Source organism: Numida meleagris, chromosome 10 (assembly GCF_002078875.1).
Source record: "Numida meleagris isolate 19003 breed g44 Domestic line chromosome 10, NumMel1.0, whole genome shotgun sequence".
NCBI classification, from domain to species: domain Eukaryota; kingdom Metazoa; phylum Chordata; class Aves; order Galliformes; family Numididae; genus Numida; species Numida meleagris.
The window spans coordinates 19307260-19330590 of NC_034418.1; the positions used below are offsets into that span (position 1 = coordinate 19307260).

The following is a 23331-nucleotide window of genomic DNA, read 5'->3' on the forward strand; positions in this document are numbered from 1 at the left end:
CATCTTTGGGAGGTCAAGGACATGAGCTTTTCTGGTATATTTTCAATAGCTCCAAGTTGCCAACCGCTGTAACTGACAGTCGCTTGTAATGTAGCTTACAGCAGCATGCAATGTTATGGAGTCATCTGTGGGTGGTTTCCTGGGATGCACCCCTTTTGGGACTTGGGGCCTCCTTGCTGAAGTAAGGGAGCTTGGCATGTGAGAAGTTGGGAATATTTTAACTGAAACCTCTTGAAGTGCATTACAAGGCCGTGAGGGTCTGTGAGCTTGCCTGGAAAGTGATTTGTGAGCAGTACACTTGGTGGTTATAAATCTCAAGCTGAGGATCATGGAGGGAGGCCCTTCCCATGTCAATAAGCACTTGACACAAGTTTAGCTCATTAAACTCATACACACGCTGTGAACTTTGTTAGAAATCAAGCACATTTTTCCCATTTTTACTCTTCAGTCCAAGACTGAGCTTGAGAAGAATATTAATAAATCAGAAGATACTGCTTACAGGTTTTTACTGCACGACGCATTTAGGATAGATGGATTCAAAGGGAGGATTTCAGGATGTGTCCTAGGAGGAATGCTTGGAAAAATTACTGTGATGAGGAGGTACGGCTGTGGAAGGCACATGGTGGGCTCTCTGCCCTCTGGGATGCGGCGAGCAGCTGTGCAGGAGTAGCTGTGGAATTGTGCTGTGGCACGGCAAGATAGAAATGATTTGAGAAAGAGGAGCGTGGCTGCGTTGGCAGAAGGGCAGGGCTGTGGCGCTGGGTTGTCCCATGCAGATGCCTGCACCCGCTGTGGCTGCGTGCCTTCAGCAGGGGTGGTATGGAGCTCTGGTACCCGCCCCAGTGCGGAGCGGCCTCGTGGTGTTGGCTCTTCCTCAGCAAACAGGTTGAACCATAAGAAACTTTTTGATTGGCTGAGTAACTGTTGGCCCAAAGGTTTCTTTGATAAAATCAGAGTTTTAAGCCAAGCTATGACATAAGATCAAAGTAGAATACCGAAAAGCTGCAGGGGGAGTGTAAGTGTCTTCAAAATGGAAAAAGAGAGCAAGGTGGAGCAAAGGTCCTAAGAAGAGGCTCGTGGTGGGTCTCTGTGCTTTCACACAAAAAGTTAATGTTAGAAAAAAGTCTCTCTGTCCGCATCTTCAAAGTACTCTGATGTAAATAAGAGCTTGCTGTATTCATTTACTGTAAGTGAACAGAGTTCAGCTCTCGGTTTGAAGGGTAGATCTATGACATTTAAAGACAGTAGGCATCCTGCTGGCTTTCCTTGACATGTTCTTGCACTCCCATTATTAATAATGGTTGTCTTTTCCTTGGATGTACAAAGCATCTATCAACACTGGTTTTAGAAGACTGCCATTTCAAACTCTTGGACGAGAGAGTAGATCTGAGTGGCACTGTTGAGACTGGGTTTTGTACATGCCACGTTCTGCGTGTTGCCTGCTTCTGACTGCAGTGTGGTGACCTAACTATGCAATACTCACATAGCTGTAACTGTATAATATTCACACTTCTGGCCAAGGTCTGTTTTTCTTTGCTTGTTTTTCCTTTTTGAGACTGTGCTCAGATACTGCATGAGGCAACATTTCTTGCTTCTCCAGGTAAGCAATTAAAAATAGGATGAAGTGTTGTCCTGTTCTTTATATGACCACAGAGAATTTCAGTGCAGCACTAAGGAACTTTTCCTTCTCAGAAGCACTGTAAGAAGTAGAGCTTTTCTCGTCACCTTTTGTGGGCAGAGGGTTGGATACTTCTCTTTCGGAGCTTCGTGTCTACAAGGTAGGTAGCAAGGGCTGCTACAGTCCTGTCCCAGCCTTACGTGCTGGCTGCTCTTTTTTCTGCAGATATAGTACAGAATTGAGGAGTAAACGAAGGGACAGCAGTGCTTTGCTTTTGATATGATTTTGGTGAGTGCAAGAGTTGCACTGGGAGCATATGTCCCGCCCTGTACTATTCTTCTGGCAAGTGAAGAATTCAGCTTTTCTGACCTCTTTCTCCCCTTTTTCCTTCGTGCAGTGGGTGGAGAGATCCCCCTGGACATGCGGTTAGGAGGTGGACAGCTCGTGTCTGAGGAGCTAATGAACTTGGGTGAGAGTTTCACGCAGACAAATGACCCATCACTGAAGCTCTTCCAGTGTGCTGTGTGCAACAAGTTCACTACGGATAATTTGGACATGCTGGGCCTCCACATGAACGTGGAGCGCAGCCTCCCTGAAGACGAATGGAAGGCAGTGATGGGAGACTCATACCAGTGCAAGCTGTGCCGCTACAACACACAGCTCAAGGCAAACTTCCAGCTCCACTGTAAGACGGACAAGCATGTACAGAAATACCAGCTGGTAGCACACATCAAGGAGGGTGGGAAGGCCAACGAGTGGAGGCTGAAGTGTGTGGCCATTGGGAATCCGGTACATCTGAAATGCAATGCTTGCGACTACTACACCAACAGTCTCGAGAAGCTGCGTCTTCACACAGTGAACTCGAGGCATGAGGCCAGCTTGAAGCTCTATAAGGTAAGGGTTGGCTTTGCTTCGTCTTCCTTCATTGCCCAAGTGCTGGAACAAGGAAAGATCTCCTTTGAACCTCAGTGGGTTGTGATCCTTTGGAGACAAGCTCCTCAGCTCTCTCCAGCAGGACCCAGTCTCACTTGTGCCATACAGGTTTGTGGCTTTCACTGTCGCAGCGCCTGCAGATTTTAAAGCCTTTGGCCAACGAGCGTTGATTTCAGCGTGCTTTAATGGGGTCTTGGATGTCTTAGTATCACATGTGTGTCAGATGATACTTCTACACACAAAAAATGAGTCATTTTTGAAAATGTGCAAGGTGGTATTAGCCACGGTTGGCTTCCTTCCATAAGGTGGATTGTTAGCCCATATGAGATGCTTCAGGAGAACCTGGAGGCTTTTGCTCTTCTCAAAGAAATGGGTTATTCTGGTATTGAGAGTGCTGTGTGGAGGGAGTGAGGAGGGAAGGAAGGATGGGAGAGGGCTGCCATCACTGTGTCTTTATGCTCTGCATATGTTAATGCTGGGATCTGTAAGGAAAGTGTTCTTGAAACTGGAGAACGGAGAAGGTGGGAAGAGAAACCTGTGTTTGAGATCGCATAGAATTGTGCATATGGCCAGACAGCTTGGAGGCATTGCAGGATTTCATCCGTGGTAATACTTGGCCTGGGACTGCCATCTTGTTTTCCTTCCTCTCTTCGTGTGTTTGTTTGTTTTGGCCTCATTTTGTATCTTTTTAGCCATCTTCCTTTCCCTGACTTATTTCTCTCGCTCCCAACCCCCTCCTCTTGCTGGCCTGACCCCTGTGGGCTGTAACCCAAGAGGAGCTCCGGATACAGTAAATAGTCCTTTCACTTGTGCAGCAGAATTGCTCCAGACGTTTCTATTGATTTTCACTGGACTTAAAGCTTCACCTTTTTCTCTAATCATCCCATAATGGCTTTAGTATGATCAATCAGGTACGAATTGCCATAAATCTAAGCAGCTGCATACCTTCCATTCACACATGCTATCTACTCATTGCCTTCTTTCTCTCTTTTTTATATTTTCTTCTGTCCTCATACTTTTCCCCACTTTTCTTCAAATGCAGTGAGATTGTTTTATATCAAAAGACATGTGTAAGCAGATCATATTTTTTGGTTTTTGATTGTTTCTCAGTTATTTTTCCTTAAGCACTTTAAAACTTGACATTGAATGGTACAGTATCCCACCCATGTCACGGTGCAGATACATTATATTTCAAAACTCCTGGGATTTTCCTAGGAGTGAGCAGCTCCAGCATATTCAGAGAGGAAGGATGTCACCAGGACCATTTCAGGTTTGCCTAGAAATGTGATTGTTGGACTTTTCTGAAGTTGATAGGGAAGTGGTGAGTTGAAGAACGGAACACATTTCTGCTGAGCTTGCCCTCAAGACCAAGGTATCAGTGGTGGGAACCAGTGTAATGCAGGAGTCTAACTCTGAAGTGATCAGGTCTCTTCCCTCATGCTTCTGCTCAGATATGCAAGGGACCTGAGACAGTAAAATGGCCTTGGAAGCTGAGGTCATAAGTATTGCACCAAGGCTTTAAAAAGCCAGCTGAGGAATCAAGTCTTGTGTGTGGAGTTCAATTTGGGATACAATAGAGGTATTTGAAGACTCTGAGTTTTAACACTTAACATCGTTCTCTTAAATTACTAGAAGTTCTTGATCTAGACTCTTCATCGATAGTGGTTTCTACTGGAGAAGAACCAGTCAGGGTACTAGAGCTCTAGAGACGCTGCAACTGGAGAAAAGATTGGAGGACATCCATAAACACTTGTACCTCACGCACTAAGATTCCTGTAACGTTCTGCTCAGGTGAAGAGGAACTGTTATTTTTGAGGTTCGTAAGAGGCCTGGCAGTTCTGAGTCCTGCTTTGCTTCTGATGTGAAAGCAGTGAAACACTAAAGAATAACACACATCAGAGTAGTGAAATCCATTGCATGGTCCATACATGAGTGCAGCAGAAATGCTAAGTCACATCCTGAAGCAGTGATGGAGCACCTGGTGCGAAGGCAGGGCCAGCCCAGGGGAGCTCAGCTGCCAGCAGTGCACCTGAGTGACTAGAAGGGGTGGAGTCAGGATGCAGCCCTTCCCAGCTGCATTTAAGGGTTGGCAGTGGAGGTGAGAGCATCCTGCTGGAGATCCCTACCTACCTGAGGCTGTCTAGGGGTGAGCAGGTTCTTTCTTTTGTTTCTGCGCCCACTGCTGTGGTGTTTGAGTGTATCCTTATTTGCTGTAGCCTGGGACTTTGCTGCTACATTGTCACTGCTGTGCTTTCCATCATGTCACTGTGTTACAATGAGCTTTCTCCTTTGTCTGTATTAAGTCTTGAAATGCACAGTATGGGATTTTCTTTGTTTTGATAAACTTCAGATTACTTTACCATAAAATGTAGCTCATGTTGCTCTGCCTGGTAGCTCACCTGCCTGCAGTGGCAGAGGACAGCAGAAGGCAGGATTCACAGCATCCTGTACCAGCATCGTGGGAATCAGTGCTTGACCCTTGTGGATAAAGTCAGCTGTTTTCTGAGTCCTCCATGCAGGTCTTGCCATCTTCAGAGTGGTTGTAATGCTGTGTCTCCTTTGATAGCTGAAAAGGTGCAGTGGGAGTGGGGGTAGTTCACAGAATGGTTTCTCTTCTCTCAGGCCTTGGTGTGGTCTGCAGTAAATTGAGATTGATTGGATGTTATTTTTCCTCTTGCTAATGTAATCCATTAGCCTGGCACATGCATAATCAGTTTAGAGCACAGTTAACTGGATGTAATCGAGTTCTTCCCTGCCTGCTGGAGAAAATCCTCTCCAGATGCTGCTGGGTGAGAGTGCGTACTAGGCTTATCACACACAATCCTCCTTATTCTGCTGCTTTTTTTTTTTTTTTGGTGCCATTTTCATCTTGAATTATCTGTTTTTGGCTTCTTGTGTTGCCCAAGAGCTTCTTCTGTTGGTGCTACTTGTTGCCAGAAATGTCATCTGGAGACGCTGTTACCCGTAATCTGGTGAACCTTTCAGATTCTCCTGCATTGCTTCCAGTGTTGGAGGAGAAGGTTTGGTATTCTGCTGCCATCTTTGTCCTGCACATCGTAATAGCTCTCATCAGCACTCTTCCCATGTCAGTGGCACAGCCGTGGGGTCCAACGAGGAACCAGCAGGGTCTTGTGATCGTTTATCCTTTTGTTCCCCAGTGTCCCTGTTGTCCCACTAAAATCCTGGAACTAATCTGGAAATTCTGTTATTTATCTGTCGCTTTGTGGGAGTGTGCTGTACTTGTGCCTCTGACCATGTTTTTCCTCATCTCCTTTGTGTGAGTGGTGGTGGTCATTTTCTCAGTGAAACTTCCTGGAAAGCAGGAGTAAACGTGTGATGACATTGCTAAGGTGGCAGGAGGTGGCTGTGGAGGTTTGGGATTGATGGCAGCTCGGAGGACCCGTCTTGTCCTGGCTAGGACAGCCTGATGAGCATGGTGCACCAGTGGGGTTGAGTTGTGTCGCTGGTTTGAGCAGATGGGCGGAGATTGTGTGGACTCCTCACAAGTGCAGGCTTAGTGCAGCAGAAGCTAAGTCTTGTGTCCTCGTGAGCGCTAGAGTCTGAACCAGGCTTGCAGCAAAGCTGTATGCCCCGCATCTGGAAGAGGTCAGGCATGAGTTCCCAACATCTATTGCACAGGTGGAATTTCCAGAAGGGATCAGTCTGCGAGAGCAAGAGCCAAGTTTGAATGTTTCCTACAGCTTCCTGAAAACCTCTAGTTCAAAACCTGAACTCCGTCAGAAGAGGTGTAAACAAAGAACAACTGAAGAAACATTGCTGGCCGGACTGCCAAGTGGGTGCACGTGTTCAGTTCATTCGGTGTCTTCCTCTTCTGCCTTTTCAAGCACTAAGTTAACTTTTCCAGAGAATGGGATCTGAAGGAGGTGGAATGGGGTTTGGGCTACAGGATGGCCCTTCAGAGAGGTACTTTGTTAACAAGGAGATGCAGAGCAAATGGGAAGAAGACTCCTTAATGTCAGTAATCAAGAAACTAGCAACAATGAAACTTGCTGGATCTATGCTGTCGTGGAAAGATGACCAGAACAGAAGGGCAGCTGCAGACCCAGCTGGGGGTGGTGGCCGTCCCCTTCCACCACCGAGCAGCACTCACCTCCTGCCTGCCCTGCAGGAATGTGATTGTGTCCTTTGGAAGCAGAGGCTGAACAGGAGCGCCCGAGCTGTTGGTGTCTGCCAGGTGAGCTTTTACAGTTCCTGTTAAGGCCAAACACAAAAGTGTGTGTTCTGTGCAGTGTTAATCAAAGAGCTATGGTGGGACTGCTGGCAGTGAATGAAGACACCGATTAAATAGGCACTTGAGAAAGCTGGTGGAGATAAAGGTAATTCCAAGGACACTGTGTTTTGAGAGCACAGAACACATGAGAGTGATGGCGGAGTTAGGATGGTAGTGTGCATTAACTTACTTGACTCTAGTGAAATACTACGGAATCCCCACATGCAGTTAGGAATGCACAGGGCTGCATCAGCAGCTGTACAGGCAAGGCTGGTGTGGCTCGTACAGGGCCATGGGCTTTCCAGGGGTTTTGCCAGGGTCCTTCGTTAACACCTCTTAAACAGATGCAGTAATTGTCTATGGGAGGAGGGGTCTGGAGATATATAGCCAGATGAAGGGTGAGAAACAAAAGGTAAAATAAAAACTCACTTGGACACTGGAGAAGAAAGGCATGTGGCTTTCATGTTTGCAAGTGTGTGGGAACAGCCTGAACCACTGATTGAGCACCTGGAGAAAAGAGCCGGTCAGCCCTGGGAGCACAGGTGAAAGCACTTTGTTGTTAAATGAGGCCCTCTTCGGCCTCATTTAGGGGCTGAATGCCACTGTGGAAAGATCTCTTTCTTTCTGGAGATCCCTCCTTGGTGGAGCTTTTCTCTGCGAACCTTGGATCCTCGGAGGTGGGTGAGCGATCTTCTTCCCTTCCTTTAGATCACCTTTCTGTCGTGCTGCTCCTTCCATCGCTAAACCTCTTGGTAACGCATCTTCCATCATGCTGATCTTTCTGATTGCTACAGCAAGTGATCTGGAAATGGAGGAAGAAGCAAATTTAAAAGTCTGCTGTGAGGTGAGGAATGTGTAGACTGCTCTGACATCAAGCTGGATGACAGCTGCAAGAGAGCATGACAGCAGTAAGTGCTCTCATAGGAAGTGAGGGATGAAATGTGGCCGCAGTGTTAGCGGAGTGGAGGGCAGACGTCCCAAAGGTGTGTGCCTGCGTTACTCTCTTTGTCCCCCTTTGTTCTAAAGCTGCTCTTGCTGACCATAAGTTAGAGGTGGACTCATTCCCAGTTTGGCTGAAAACATTCTAAATGACCAGTGGCAAGCAGATAGGCAAGGGTGAAATATGGCAAGTGCGTAAACCCTTGTTTTGCAAGATGATGAAGTATCATGTTCAATTTAGCTCATCTCAGGAAAGATTAAAAACAAAACACCTAGAAAAAGCCCAGAGAAAACCCAGTGTAACAGCTGGATGGAATGACTTACATGAAGGCAATAAATATGCTTTGGAATTAGCTTAATGCATGGATCCAGGCTGTAGTAGAGCAGAGGAATGGACAGCAGTTGTTCACCTTACCCCGAAAGCAGAAAAATAAGGAGTATGATTAGCAGCAGGGTTAAAATGGAAAAATACACTTCGGTGTGTGGCGCATCATTTGTCTGAACTCATTGCCGTGAGTAGTTATAGAGAGCAGACATGCAGATGGATTGAAAAAGGAGCGGGACAGATATGTGAGGAGCTGGTACCTTGGTGCTCATTAAATGGTAATTGAGATGCAAACTCTGCCTCTGTGGGTTCTCAGATAGCTGGTTGCTGGAAGCTTTGATTATGTACTGGGGAAGGTTTGTTACATATCTGCCCTGTTTCTCTTATGAACTCCACTGCTAGTGGCTGCTCTCTGCATGGATTTGGGATGGATCAATCCTTGATAGCACCCATTATGGCTGCCTGTACATTGTTACCAATATTCCCGTCCGCCGGCATCTGCACTGGGCAGCGTGCTGCTTGTCCCTGACTTCGTTGTGCTGTTATTTGTCATCTTCAGAGGTTGGTTGCTTTTAATATGCATAAGAGAAATGCTTTAGGCATGAGAAATCACCAGTTTATTAGAATTTGGCTGCTATTTTTGCATTAACGTGAGATAACTGGGCCAGAATTCTGTAATACAGCAAAGCTGAGATCTCACCCCTCTGCCGGGCTGGCAGTCGGTGTTTCTGTGGGGTGTCAGTGTACGAAAGCTCTGCGTTTTTCCAGGCAAAGACCTTTAAGGAAGTGTCTTGCGTTTTCACGTTGGTGTCACCCCGCTCTGAAGTACCCACGTGGTTTGACAAAGGCAGAGGGAAGTGTGGTTGAGGTTTGATTTGCATCAAAAAGTTCCTTCTGTGTTTGCGTTCTAGGGCTCTTAAGGTCAGGGTGCCCACAGAGTCTGCTGTGCGTATTCCCGAGGATTTAGAGCCGCATTAACCTTTAATTTACAGACTGTTTCTTCTTGCAGGTTTATCTTTTAAACTACAGATGCGGCATCTGAGCTCTGAATTAAGAACGTGGATTTTGCTAGAAGCTCATTTAAATTGCAGATTAAGGGGACTTTTAACTGCTTTCCTGCAAGGCCTGAACTTAAAATTCCTATGGCATCTTCACAAGTGAAGATCCATTAGAAGTTTCCCCACAAAATTGTTTTACAGCTGGTCTCTGAAACCTTTCATTCATATCTGCCATCCTCTGGCCTTGCTCAAACTCATAATGGAGGATGAGCTTTCAAAACAAAACCGCTCTGAGGACCCCAGCGTGCGTAGATCTGGGCCAGGCTTGGAGTGCTGCTGAACTCGTAGCCCTGGCAGTTCTCTGAGCTGCACACCGTGGCCCTGGGGCTGGGTGCCTCTCCTGGGCTGGTGCTGGTCCCCGAGCGCTGCGGGCTCAGCAGTGCGCAGACAGGTCTGCCTTCAGCACAGAGCCGGCTGCTTTTCTCCATAACGCAACTTACGGGAGAGCCGGACCCCTACAGTCTGGTTCTGCTTTGAAGTCCTACTGGGCAGCCAACTATTTTAATACAAAAGCCACTTGCTGTCCGTTTCACCCTTTTAGAAGCCTCCCTCATAGAACTGCAATTCTTCTGAGTGCCAGATTACTCTGTCATGTTATCCTGTCATTAAGAGTGGTGGTGGTGCATGTTGTTGTTTTTTAAACCTTTCTTTAGGTATTTAATAGTAAAGTAGTATAGAATCAAAAAATTCATACTTTCTCTATATTTCGTTTTGAAAGGGTTGAAATCAAAACTACTCAGAATACTCAGCACTGCCTGCTGAATGTTTTATTTATGGCCTTTGGGCACTTAGACTGTTCTGTCAACAGTTCTCCAGTAAGTACTGTGCCACGTGCAGCCAGCAGCCTGGTGTCAAAGCAACCTGAGTAGCAAATCAGAGAGTGCAGCTGGAGTGGCAGCCATTGCCCAGCATCAGGTGTCAGCAGTTAGCCCAGACACGTAGCCACAGCTTGCTGTGAAGCAAGGTTTAGAATTCAGATTTAGAATTGTTTCAAACAGAAAGTAAAAAAAGAAAGGCCAAGGAGTTTCAGTTGGTGCTTGTCAGGGCAGAGTCTCTGGTGGTGGTGGAGCTGAGGACAAGGTGGCTGTGGGCATTGCTCTGATTGAGGGCTGGTGACAGAATCTCTAGCAGGCCTTCCCAGAATCATAGAATGGCTTGGGCTGAAAGGGACTTCAGGGATCATCAAGTTCCAGCCCCCCTGCCACAGGCAGGGCTGCCAGCCGCTGGATCAAGTGCTAGGTCAGGTTGGCCAGGGTCCCATCCAGCCTGGGCTTGAACACCTCCACGGACAGGTCATCCACAACCCCTCTGGGCAGCCTGTTTCCAGCACCTCACCATGCTCTCAGTGGAAAAGCTTCCCCTGACATCTAATCTAAATCTTCTGTCTTTTAGCTTAAAACCATTCCCCCTTGTCCTCTCACTATCCACCTATGTAAAAAGTTGATTTCCCTCCTGTTTATAATCTCCCTTCAGGTACTGGAAGGCTGTAATGAGGTCAGGGGCATGGGTCCTTGCTGTACTGCTGTGGGAAGTTGCTGCTCTGCAGAGGAGAGAGTGGGGGGTGAACCTGTGTCAGAGATCCCAGTTAGGATCCCAAAGAGCTGTGTTTTGTTTTCCAGACAGTCGGCCACCGTGAGTGCAGGCTGATGCAGAAATGTGTGCCCCCTTACCCTCCTGCCCACAGATATAGCACTGCAAAGAGGAGCTCCAGCCAGAAGAGCTGTTTGGAGGATTGTCTGTCGGGTCAGGAGACTGTAGGTCAGGAGTCCATTGTTCCTGCAGGCCAGCAGGTGGGACTGGAGCAGCCTGGGTCGGAGTGCTGGGGCAAACAAGTGGAGATGAGCGGCAGTGCTTTGTTCCAGGCCGCAGTTGGCAGTGGTGGCACTGCCAGGCTGTAAGCTTGTGCTTGGTGGTGTCTGCTGCAAATCTGCATTCAATGCAGAGTGCCCACGGTCCCATGCTCCTGCCTGGACAGTGAATTTCTGCTGTGGGTAGCAGGCAGGAGAGATCCAGGAAATGCTGATAACTCCTTTTCCCACTTCAGGGCCAGGGGGCACCAGGCTTTCAGTGCACTGGGCAGCAGCCCTTGCCAGGTGACTGAGTGCAGCTGCAGGCTCTGATGGCATGCTCCATTAAATAATGGATGTCTGTTTGGAAATATTGGTCTCTCACAGGGGGTTGATGGGCAAGCTGGGAAGGATGCCATCGAGTGCTCCCCCAACCTGTTCAGTGTGACAAGGAAAGGACTCCTGGTTTCTGTTAGGCTGCGCTAGTGCTGCCAGGTTACAAGGAACATTGTCTTCTCCCCTCTTAGATAACTGAGCTTTTTTGGAAATACATTTTCTAACAGCTAAGCTTCTAAAAATTACTGTGAAAGTGGCATGGGAGGTTCTAGGTTTGCAGTCTCCTAGGAAATTGATTACATTAAATAGGTAGTGAGTGCATAATACATAACTCAATACTGTAGTGCTCTGTTTTCTCATACCTGCCGGTCCTTAACTTCTGGTCTTGCGCTGCATTGTGTGCAGGCAAGTTCTGCAATTCAAATTAGGCAATAAGCTACACTTGTGCAACAGGTTCTCTGAAAGTTGTGCCTTCAGGTGCAGTTGGATGAGCTCTGGTAAGCAGTGCTGCAGCTGTTTGAAGATACCTGTCTCCAGGTTATCTTGCCTCTCTGCCAAGACAGCAGCCGCACTGGGGAGGGCAAGCCTGGTGCTGACGCGTGGCTGCGTGGGCTGGGCAGTGCCACGGGCTGTGCCTGGGGAGGGCCAGCAGCGCCTAAAATGCCACTGCTCAGCTGTTATACTGCTTTTGTCCTGACACTAAAAATGCGTGTCTTGATTCTTTCCTTCTCTCTCTTGCTCTACGTTTAAAACAGGGACTTGAATTTCTAAGAAGGTCCCTTTATTGGCCATCTGAATCAGCCGTGAAGTGCAGTTAATTCCAGGATCCTGGTTGCCTCACTGCCCCTAACAGAATGTCGCACCCCTGCAGAGCAGGGTGCCATGGCTTGAGCAGAAGCACGGCGGCTGTTGCTGCACAGCTCGCTGGGAGCCGGCTCCCACTTCCCTCTTGCAGCCTGGGGGCTCCCAGGCAGGGGAGGTGAGAAGAGCAGAGAGCTGAGGCAGGAGACAAAGGCCAAGATGCTCTAACTTGAGAGAATGTAAAATATTTGCATTTCCTCCATTCCTTTCATCCTGTGGTTGCAGAATTTGCAGAGATTGATGCACGTGATCTGTTTGGATTTCAGTACCTTTGTGTGGCAGTTCGGGTCCTCTGACCTGCTGTTGCTTCTCTTCAGCTGCCTCATGGCCTCCAGACTTTATTTCTGCCTCTTTTTCTGAAAATGCATTACAGCCCTGTCTCACCCACTCCTCTTTCTCATGCTTGGAGAACGATAGTTACTAAGAAAATCACCTGGGGAAGTTTCAGGCAGCAGTAACAAAGCCTATTTCCACAGAGGGGAGGCTAATTACACAGCTAATTAATCCAACAGATGTCACTTTAAATGCCTGTTTCTTTGTGATTCTGTTGCACACATCATGCTGGTTAAACAGACTTGGCGGACGCTGTTCAGAATGCCTGCACAGGCTGTTGGAAACTGCTGTTTGAGACCCTGGCATGTGCTGTTAGTTTCACAAGGTTTGTATCAAGAAGCGAAGCCCTGGAGTTCAGTCTAGACTTGACTCAAAACAAACTGCGTGCGGAGGAGTGCCGCTTGGTGCTTACCGTTGGTTGGAAACATCTGATAGGGCAGTGGCAGTACTAGAGAGATTGTTTACATTCTTGCTGTGAAAGTACTGAAGAGAGGTGGAGATGCTGGGGAGAGGAGACCGCTGCCCGGTACTCCAGGAGTGCGCTTCGGCTGGAGGAGAACACAATTTGGAAACCTGAGCCTCTCCCTCAAGGTCAGCAGTTCAAATCCAGTGCACTCCTGCAGCGCCTGAAGCCGCTGTCTGTCTGATGTGAAATGCGGTCGGTCTGGTTCCAGCCAGCAGCTCCGGTGCCATCGGGCAGGTTCTCTTACCGTGTCTCCCTGGGGTAGGAAAAAATGAATGTTTCTCTGACATCTTGAGCAAGTCGCTTCTTGTCGAGGCAGTGGATGTGTCCACCAGGAGAAGGGCACGCTTTGTGATCCTCGTGCAGAGCTGAAGGTCGGTGGTCGCCATGACAGCTCCTGTCACCTCTTTGAGACTCAGTGTGCGATTCGATCTCTTGCTGTGTTTGATCACGAAACTGGAGAATTCGGGGATCTTGGAATTACCCAGTGCTGGGTGGTAACTTTACACGCTGCAGTGTTCTGTCTCCCTAACGCTGTTCTGAAGGCTGGGAACACTGAGGCTGGGGGTGAAGGTTTAAGCAGTGTATCTAACCCTAGGTAACCGATGCTGTTGCGAAATACTGTCCTGCTGCCTCTGAACATTCCAGTTTGAGACTGATCCCTAAATACCCCATTTTCTGGGATGTTTTCTGGGTGTGGGTTCTTCTAGTTTGGCATTTTGCTTTTGTGCATCTTACTGAAAATGTGTTTTGGGGACAGAAACCATGCAAAGCTGTCTGCAGTGCTGTCAGAGGCCCACAGCACTGCTCTCAAAGCATGGCTGCTGGAATCAGAACACACTGATGCTGCTTTGGGTACAACAGGTGACACGGTCCCAGAGACGCGGGGTAGAACGGTGTGTGTGAAAGCAGCAGCAGAGATGCAGTCCAGGGAAAGAGCATCCTTCTCAGGGTCTTAACATTATCGGTAAATCACAGTTGGCATACTTGATTCAGTGTAATGGATGTGTTCTCATTTCCCACAGCTGATGAGGATTATATCAGCTTGGTTTAACAGTCTCATTTTCTGCTCCCAGTGCACACTTGTTTTAATGCGTTTCAGTTAATGAGGTAGAAGAGAGAATGAGGTGTTACTGTTTATGTACAGACAGTGAGTCTGTGCGGAGGGCTCTGGAGCCCGCGCGGTCCCTTCCCATTGCTCTCAAAGGGACAGCATTAGCCAGCATTTATAGAAAATTTATTGGCTGTGGTTTATTCAGGTAACATTCTTCCCGCAAGCGCGTATTTCTCTCATGCCTGCCTCTGTGCCGTTGCAGGCTGCCAGGCGTGTCACCAGCAGCCCGGTGCAAGGGGCGTGAGCCAGGCAGGGTGGCCCAGGTGCTGCATCTCACAGAGCAGCACCATGCATGGGATCTGGCAAAGCTTGGAGATCTGCGTGGGGTAAAAAGTCCACGAATGCCTTGCACTGATGTATCTGGCTGGGGGCACTGTGTATGCCATAGCATGGGCCAAGTCAGGGCTTTCCCGTGCTGGGTAGGGCAGTGTGGCCGGGCACTGCCAGCTGCTGACCCGCAGGGAAGAGTCTCTGCACTCAGACAGCAGGTTGTCCTTGCCATGGAGGCAGATGCGTGTTGTGGCATAGGCGGTGTTTCTCAGGGCCGCATCCAGCCCCGCGCCCTGCTGCGGGAGGTGCCTATCGATAGTTAATGCCATTCCCCAACGCCTGGCTGGATGCCAGCTGCTGGCATCGCGGCCCGGGCCTGCGCCTCACAGCCTTTGAAGGTAGAGCTGCTGTTGGTTTAAGCAGGAATTAAACAATTACCACGTCTTAGTTCCCCCACCTTCGGTGGATCGGCTCTATAAATTGTCAGCCTGTTGACATTTTAATGTGAATTATGTCATATGGTATCCCCTTTGATTTCAACATGCCTCGGTTTGTAAATACACGAGCCTCTCAAAGGCTTGTGGTTAGTGTACACGCAGGAGGCCTCGGGCTTTTTGGTGGGGAAGGAGCGCAGTGTTTGTCTCACAGCTGGTGTGCTGACTCTGCAGCTCCATGGCCGTGCTTGGGGCACGTGCGGCAGCGGTTGCCCTGGGGCTGGCGGGGCTCTGCAGGCATGGGCAACCCCTGCACTGGAGCTGGGCCCCACCACGTGCTGCCAGTCCTGGGCCAAGGCCTCCCTACCCCTGTGAGGGACAGTCGGCTTCTCAATGCCCACTGCTGGAGTCACGCTGGTGTCACTGCCCCATTGGGCAGTCCCTGTCCCTGTGTCCCGCTGGCTCTCTCTGTGGCCCTGTTCCCCTCTGCATGCCCTCCCCTCCCCTGCAGGTGCTGCGGGGAAACTCCTGGTTCTGGAGGTTGCCACTTCTTGGATTGGCCTTTCTTTTTATACTGACCCTGACTCAGAGGAGTTGTTGTTTTGTGCGTGTGCCAGGGAAAGGAGGATCCCTGTGCAGAGGAGTGAGGAGCTGGGAGCTCTCGTGGGGTGACCACCATCTCCCTGCCCTGGCCATGACTTGCTGCCTCTGAGTGCACCCCTGTCTCAGCGCTGCTGCCGCAGGCTGCTCATCACTGTGGGGCTGATTCGCCAAGCCAGGGTGCTGCGTGCGATCGCACCATGTTGGGATGATGGTGTTTACTTCCATGGGTGGCCGCAGGCACTCCTGCCTGTGCTGCATGTTAAGTAACCAGAGAACAGTGCCCAGAGGAGGCACAAAGAGAGATGTTTCTCTGAGTGGTTTTGGCTTTTGACCACCAGCTGCATTCCTAGAAGTTGAGCTGATGATGATGCCTGTGCACTCCTGGAAGTCCTTCTGGGGAGACTGGGTATTGGAGCCAGTTCTTGTGTGCGTTTGCCATAGGTGGAGGCAGAACAAAGATTTTGGAGTCTTGCAGACGGTGTATTTCAGGTTACGAGGCCCATGTTACAGACAGCTGTCTGCTGCATGTTTCCTGTAGTTCCACAGAGAAGCACCCCTGCTTTTATTGTTGCCATACCTTCTCACAAAACTATTTTTTTGTTTTTGACTTACCAGGATTTTCTGGTATATCCACTGTATTGCCCAGGAAGACCTGTTAAAATGTCGGGCAAGCAGATTATCAGGACAAGAAACCCTCTTAAGTAGCAGGCACCAGCTCTGAGCATGTATTTTTGCAAAAAAGCTCATCCCATATGCTACCAGAAATGAGAATCTTAAGGTCACTAAACCAAATTGCAATTTAATAAATAAGACTTAGACATCCACCATCTCTTTATACTTCTACTCTTTGGTGAGTGGACACTATTCCCCAGCAGGTTTTGCTGCTTCCGTTTTATTTCTGAATTGCAGCAGTCAGTAAGCACTTCTAATGCTGCTCAGTGCTGCCTTTGTAGTATTTATCATTTACCCCGTGTTTGTCTCCACAGACTTGACATTGTGGATTGCAGATCCAGAATTGTTAAAACCAATAAATAGTGCACCGGGCTTTCCCCAGGAGCTTCTTTACCTGTATACAGCAAACATAAGTGGATGTAGGTACTCTTGAACAAAGGAAGCACCAAAGAGCAGAGGCATTTGTCATCATGGGTTTTATTCTTCAGTGGCCTTCAGCAAGATCCATATTTTCCTTTTTTTTTCTTTTCTTTTTTTTTTTGTAGCCTCTCCTGCAGGGAATGGCTGGAACTAATATTCAGAGCAATTCTGGTCTCCTCCAGGTCCCCCTATAGAAGTATATGACAATTGGATTAATCTTTAGATACACATAGGACTTTTAATACTCAAATCAGCGTTACTGTTGCACCAAAGGAAAGCACTGTATATGAACTTGGGAAGCTTACGGCTCGACCTGTAAATATGCTCTGGCACAGAAATTCCTCCTCATTTTTTCTGTGCTCTCCTTGCATGCTGCTTTTCTTGAGCTTAAAGTGATTAGCCATGGAGAGTGAGAGGAAGGGAAGGGGCAGGAGGTATTTCAGGTTGTCTCTTCTATTTCAGGTGCAGTTTCCCATTTGCATGGTGCTCCCAGGGTTGTGCTGGCAGTGCAGCTAAGCCCGTCAACATCCACAGGCGGCTCTCCAGCTCTGTACGGTCACATTCACTGTAATTTTTCTGATAGTGAAGTGCAGGTCATTTAGAATCATAGAATCCTTGTAGCTGGAAGGGACCTCTGAAGGCCATCTAGTCCAACTCCCGTGCTCTGAACAGGGACGCCACAGATCGATCAGGTTGCCCAGGGCCTCACCTAGCCTCACTTTGAAAGTCTCCAGGGACGGGGCATCAACTACAGCACTAGGTAACCTGTTCCAGTGTCTCACCACCCTCACTGTACAAGTTTAGTTTCTGCCCTTCTGTTAAGGACAATGTCTTGCATGGGTGTCAGATGGAGGGATCAAAAACCAGACAACTTATGCTGATGTTTTCCACTGAGGGGCTTGAAAAAGTCTGCAGCAAGGAAGCAAGGCCGTGCCAGCTCCAGCCTCCCAGGGTGTCTGAGGCCACATTTGCACTTACTGTACCAGTGTCTGGGGGTCACGGAAAGAAATTACCTCTGTTCTTGGCAGTCCTGCAAGCTAACAGCTTGTAGCAAAATCCACCCATCCGTAGATCACAGGCTGGTTTGAGAACCAAGCAGTTCTACTGCGGTGAATTATGGGGCACTGACATGTCCTTTCTGTGGAATCTGGGCCTGAGAATATGTGTAGGAACCATTCCCTGTTCAAGGGCTGAAGAGATCTTCCAGTTAAATGTGGGAGGGGCTGCAGCTGGAAGGCTGGGTGCCAGCAGCTGCCGGGGGCTTTCCTTGCAGAGTGATTGCTTGGTGGTGTGGGGTATGGAGCAATTGCCTCAATTTATTCACACAATTCTTAAGACACATTAGTGTCCACTCAGTTCATGGAAGTTCTCACAACGGTCTTCAACGCGGAGCATATCGTAGTTCAGGTTGCTTTAATTCAACCATTCCTTTGTGCGCAGGCATTATGGTAGTTTTTAATTACAAGTATTTCCATACATATTTTTCCAGTAGGATTCTTGCCTTATTCTGTGAATGAGTAATTATTCCGTTTCTTTTTATCTTCCTCTTTCATTGCATTGCCCCAGGCTTTGTCTAATACAATCTAAAGCTTTCACTGAATGAAGAATTATTTATTTTCTCATGGGCATTTCTGTGGTGCTCTGTGTTCTGTTTGTGTGTTTCACAGCCACTTAATGAACTTACCTTCACAGTGCTTGTCTGAAATCAAATGATGCTCCTGTCCTTGTGTGTTGGATATACAGAAGCACAGAACTGCATCAAAGGTTGTGATTTTCAGATGCCCAGCTTGGTGCCCAGCCCTGCGGTCTATACCTCAGAAGGAGGGCTGCTCTACTGGGAGAGCTTCACTGGTTTTATCTCTTCCTACCAGTTTTCCTTTCGTTCAAGGCCCAGCTCTTGGAATTAGTATACATTTCCTCTTCCTGCTTCCATTCTGTTGTTCTCATTTGGTGCACCTTCCTTTGGACGAGATGGGAGGAGTGAGAAGCATGCGCCTTTACACCACCCTGGTTACACCGCCTTCATGGCCACTGTCCAGCTTTCCTTTCACTGTACCAACTTCCAGTGTGTCCCAGGATGCAGGCAGTGTGTTGTCCAGGGCTGTCCTGAGCTGAGCTGATCTGTAAGGCCAGTACAACTGGGGCACTGAGCAAAGAAAAGATGGATACTGTGTGGGATGGTGGGGAAGGGAACCAAACAGAGGGCGGTGATGATCCTCAGGGCTTTGAGGATGTACTGCAGCAGATGGCATTTTGGAAGGGCTGGTGTCTCTGTGTCCAGGGGTATGTGTTGCTGTGCTGGGGATGCTGTGATGAGGCAGAAGGACGGGCGTTCACCAGCCCGCGTTCCATGCAGAGCTCGGATTGGCTGGAGAAAAGTGGAAAGTGTTTCTCTGTAAGGACTGGTGGTGAAGGGTGAGCTTGATCTGTTGTTCCTGCGTGCATCCTGGCTGGCCTGCATGAAGGGAGCTCGTGTCATCCATCTCTTTGGTATTGATATTCTTTGATTTATGGAGAGGATTAAAAAATTGTCTGGTGTATTGTTGTTGTTATTGTATGGTTATCTGTTGGGATTCAGTGTGGTACGTTGCTGTAGGAAGTTATAAAGAAACTATATGAAAACAAGGAAATCTTCAGTCTATCATAACGCTTGTAACTTCTCTAGAGATAAATGAAACAATAAATACTGGGCGCGGGGAGTTGATCTATGTCTGTAGTATTTTATTAAATAACGTAAACTCGGTGTGGTTTTCTGTGGCTGGTTCAATTTCCCACACGGTTTTCGGGGCATTATTGCAATGGTCCCTTTGCTGTGTGCTGGTCTGCAGGAGCATGCATGCTGCCGGCGTCGCCTGCCCCGCAGCGGTGTGAGCACAGCGGCCGTGACGCATTGTGGGCAGTGGGAGCTACACCCAAACTTGAAAGGGCTGTGGAGGACTCCTTGGGGAGCACCCCACCTCCACACCCAGTAATGTGGGCTCTAATTCGTTCTGGAATTCCTTTTAATAACTAATTATATTTCAAAGTATAGAAGTAATGAATTATGAACAAGTATTGACTTCAGAGTTTTTGTTGAGAAATCAGGTGCGTAACTGAAGCAAGCAGCATCAGAGCAAGAACTGCTGCAGGAGTGACATGGTTACTGGCTTAGTGAGAAGCCTGAAGTTCGAAGTGAAGTTAAAGCATAAGTTCTGCATTCAAACAACGTTACTTCAATAAGTGATTGGAAACGATGGTTTTGTTTGCAAAAGGTGTAAAATGGCATTTTCACCTTCATTCATTTTATTTGTTATCTTAAAGCAGTCTCCGCTCATGCAGGGGTGGTTTCAGACAGTTGTTCCGTCTCTGCGGCAGCGCTCCCAGCCCCGTGCTGCGCAGCCTCCTCCGCCATCCCGCCGAGCAGAGCACGGCCAGCCCTGGTGCTGCTGGAGGAATTAGTGCATCACCTGTGCAGACTGTCCCACGTGTGCTCTGCGTTACAGAAAGCCTTTTTCAATCACTCAACAGCCGTGTAATTGCAATGTGGACAACAGATTTTTATCCCACTGACTATTCAGATTTCCTTCCAGCCTTTTTTATTATGTAATTTGCCTTTTCCAGTGTTTTTCCATATTCACAGGCTGCTCTAGTTCACCTATGTGTTCACAACTTAACAACTTGCACTGAAGTCGTTATTTGAAAGTACACATAGAAAGTATGTTACAGAAAAGCTGTTGGTAGTGGGATCTTTCAGCCTGCTCTTGGTTAGCGCCTTGTCTTCATGTTCAGCTGTTCTGCTGCTGCTTTCCCTAGGCCTGGAGAAGATGCAGCTTCCCGAGTTCCTCAGCTCTTGACTGTCCCTGGGAGCTAGAAAAGCCCTGAGCAGAAGACTGGCCTGACCTTAGTGATAGGGTTCTGTCACAGCAAACATTCTGTTGCTGTTTTTATCGCTTCATCCTGTTACTGTCCATGCAATACTTTCTAGGCACTGCTTTTAAAAACAAAGTACAGCTTTTCTGTCATATTACCCCAGGGATGACAACTCCTGTGGAAAATAGCAAATGACCAAATGCTTCCTCCCCCAGGAGCTGAATGTCACCGATTCGGATGTTGGGTAACTTGTTCGCTCCCCAGGAGCCCCACCATCTCCAAACCACCAAGTGATGTTCAGCTTATGTCACTTCCCTTGTAACAGAGTACGCTTCATGGGAAGGTTTTGGGGTTCTTATCTGTCAGAGGTGCATAGTGAGTAGCAGCAAATCCCCGTGCAGCCCCTCAGGAGCAGCAGGGCTGTGGCCGGAGCAGGAGCACAGGTTGAGAGCAGCACTTTCTAGAACAGCTGATAGGAAATGTACTCTCAGCTGTGCTTTGTTTTTATCACTATAATTAGCGAGATCGATACATGCACTCCCCTGCTCGTCTCCACATATAGCTGTGCTTATGCCGGTACCTCCCTGGGGAGGGCTGTGAAGATTTTGGGGATATGGAAAATTCTCGAAAGTTGCAGCTGTCCGAGAGCAGATGTGTTGTGGCTACTGCTCTGGTAGTGCAACAGTGGGAGGGAAGAAAGTCCCATGGCAGTGAACAGTGGATGGACCTTTCTCTTTTCTCCCTTTCATGCTTAGTGAGAGCGTGGTGTGCTGTCCAGCTGCACAGGGATACATGTGCTACCAGAATGAAGTAACACAAATGCAGAATGGGATCTTTGTGACCCGCGTGCCCTGCACATCTCCTCTCCTCCCTGCAGGTTTCTGGCTGACATGCAGTCGTGCAAGCACGGCTCGACCCGCAGGCGTGTTCTTCAGGTGTGCGGGGAATTTCGTAGTGATGCTGTCAGGCTTCCGCTGGTCCTATGCAGATTTTCATCTTTTGGGATCTCTCTGAACGAATGATTAATTAGCGCTTTCAAGTCTGTTGCACAATTAAAAAGGCATGTGTGTGGCAGAGAGGTTACGTTCAACCTTTCCTGGCTCTTGTTTTCTGCTAATCTCTGTCATTTTCTGTCCACTGACCCTGTGGGACTGCGAATATGAGGAGATCTGCTCATCACAGCCCGCATAAACAATGTCCTCGTTAAGAGCTGATGGGCTTAGCAGGGCCCTGTGAAGAAGTTAGCTGCTGGAGCAGAGCGAAGCGGGGGCTGTGCCTCCCTCTGGGCTTTAGCCCCTCCTCATTAAGCAGGTCCGGACTATTGATTGGGAGCTTGTGTTTGGAAGAGTCTTACTTACTCCATGCATTATCTTGACAGATTGATCAGACCTGATTGAGAACCTCTTAAAGGAACGAACAGCTGTAATGGGAAAGTTGGACTCTGTCATCCGTTAGGATGATTCTGGGAGCGAGAAGAACGAGGCTGACATCTTGGAGCAATTGTATTTACAATTAACATGGCTGAAAACGATTGCCTCTATTGATCCCCCCTTCCTGCAATTACAGCCCCATTGTTTACATTCCAGCACTTCGGTTATAAAAAGGAAATTCAATAATTATTGCATTATTTAAAGTTAAAGTGCCACAGAGTTTGCTGGCTACGCTTGCTGGTTGATTTAACGTTCAGTAAAATCCATGCTGAGCTCTCCATCTTTAGGCTGAGCAATATTTGGCTTTTAATGAGACTTCAAGGGCTGGTGGAGCAAACACAAAGTGCTGCTGGGGGAACCCCATGGTGTTCTGGAGTGGCTGGTGCCGGCCTTATGCCCTGGTCCCTGCCCGGACCCAGGGCATGGCTCCTGTCCTGTGCTGAGATAGCACTGGGCTGCCTCTGGGAGATGCTGACAGTTGTTCTGCCTTGTACAGTATCTCTGACCTCACCCTAAGTGTGCCAGGTCTCTGCTAAGCTGCCCTGTGCGTTGCTGCTGGGATCCTCTGTGAGGAGAGGGGCTTGTTGTTTCCGTATGTGAAAATACGGATTCAGAGAGAAGAGTATATGGACTGGCTCTTACCCATGGCTCATAGCAGTGCTCCTGAAGCCTTGCCATGTGATTCAGGGCCTTGCGTCAAATATCTCAGCCTCTTTGGCAGGAGAGGGTGCTGCATTTCCAGCCTTCTGAAAAGAAAAACAAAGACAGAAACCAAAAAGCAAATCAACATCCAGATTTGTCGTGCAGAACCTCTGTGTCTTCATCTGGTGGTGGTGTTAATAAGGGCTTGGATCCTACTGAGGAACCCTCCGGGCAGGTGGCAGTGCTCTCTGTGAGGCTGTCCAGGTTGCCACAGCTGCAGTGCAGAGGCGTGTGGCCATGAGGGCCGGCCCTGCACGGCGTTGGCAGGCTCCTGGGGGGGGGGGGGGGGCTGTTACACAAGGAGCTGGAGAGGCTGCAAGGAGCCAAAGGTTTTGTAACATTACTTCTTCAGAAGCAATAAACAACTGCAGGACGTTGGAATACAGAGGAGCAGAAGTTCATCTTTTGAACCTGCCGTATGCAGAATCGATTTTCTCCTCCTTTCACAACATCTGGGCTGGGGCGGTTGCGGTGCTGCAGCCCTTCCAGCACCCACGTGTCCTCCCTGCGGCTGCAGGAAATTCCAGCCAGGCCCGCAGGTGTGGAAGGAGAGCAAGACGGATGGGCAGCCCTGACTTTTATGGAGTACTTGGAATGGCTCGGGATCAGGCAGCTGCTACCACCTGACTTTCATTAAATATTCAAATTCTTCTGTTCTAGGAATGTGTGATTTATCTCATGCGGCAGCTTGGAGCACAAGGAGGCCAGCAGACGGTTTTGAGTTCTGCTGCGGGTCTGGGTCCTCTCTGTGGGAACTCATAGCCTCACCTCCAGCTCGGCTCTTGCTGGTGTGAGATGTTTCCTACTGAGCCCACTGCTTATTACCCCGTCTGTCTTCACCCTGAGGAAGAGTCTGCCCCTTGGTATCTTCCTCTCCTGAGGACATGCTGGTGTGCCTCCAGAAGCTCCTTCTGGGCACAGCCACGTGCTGGCATTGGCTTTCAGAGAACCAG

General features: G+C 48.5%; 1 protein-coding gene and 1 long non-coding RNA gene across 2 annotated transcripts in view; both read left to right on the forward strand.

Annotated features, from left to right (window-relative positions):
- The window catches only part of ZFHX3 (zinc finger homeobox 3), a 510940-nt gene that overhangs the window by 414857 nt on the left and 72752 nt on the right, over positions 1-23331 (forward strand). The window contains 1 exon segment of the mRNA XM_021408156.1: positions 2016-2512. Coding sequence (XP_021263831.1) covers positions 2016-2512 — 497 coding nt within the window.
- Positions 2519-22283, forward strand: LOC110404163. The gene is made up of 2 exons (XR_002442084.1): positions 2519-6746; positions 21625-22283. It is a non-coding gene; the product is annotated as an uncharacterized LOC110404163 (long non-coding RNA).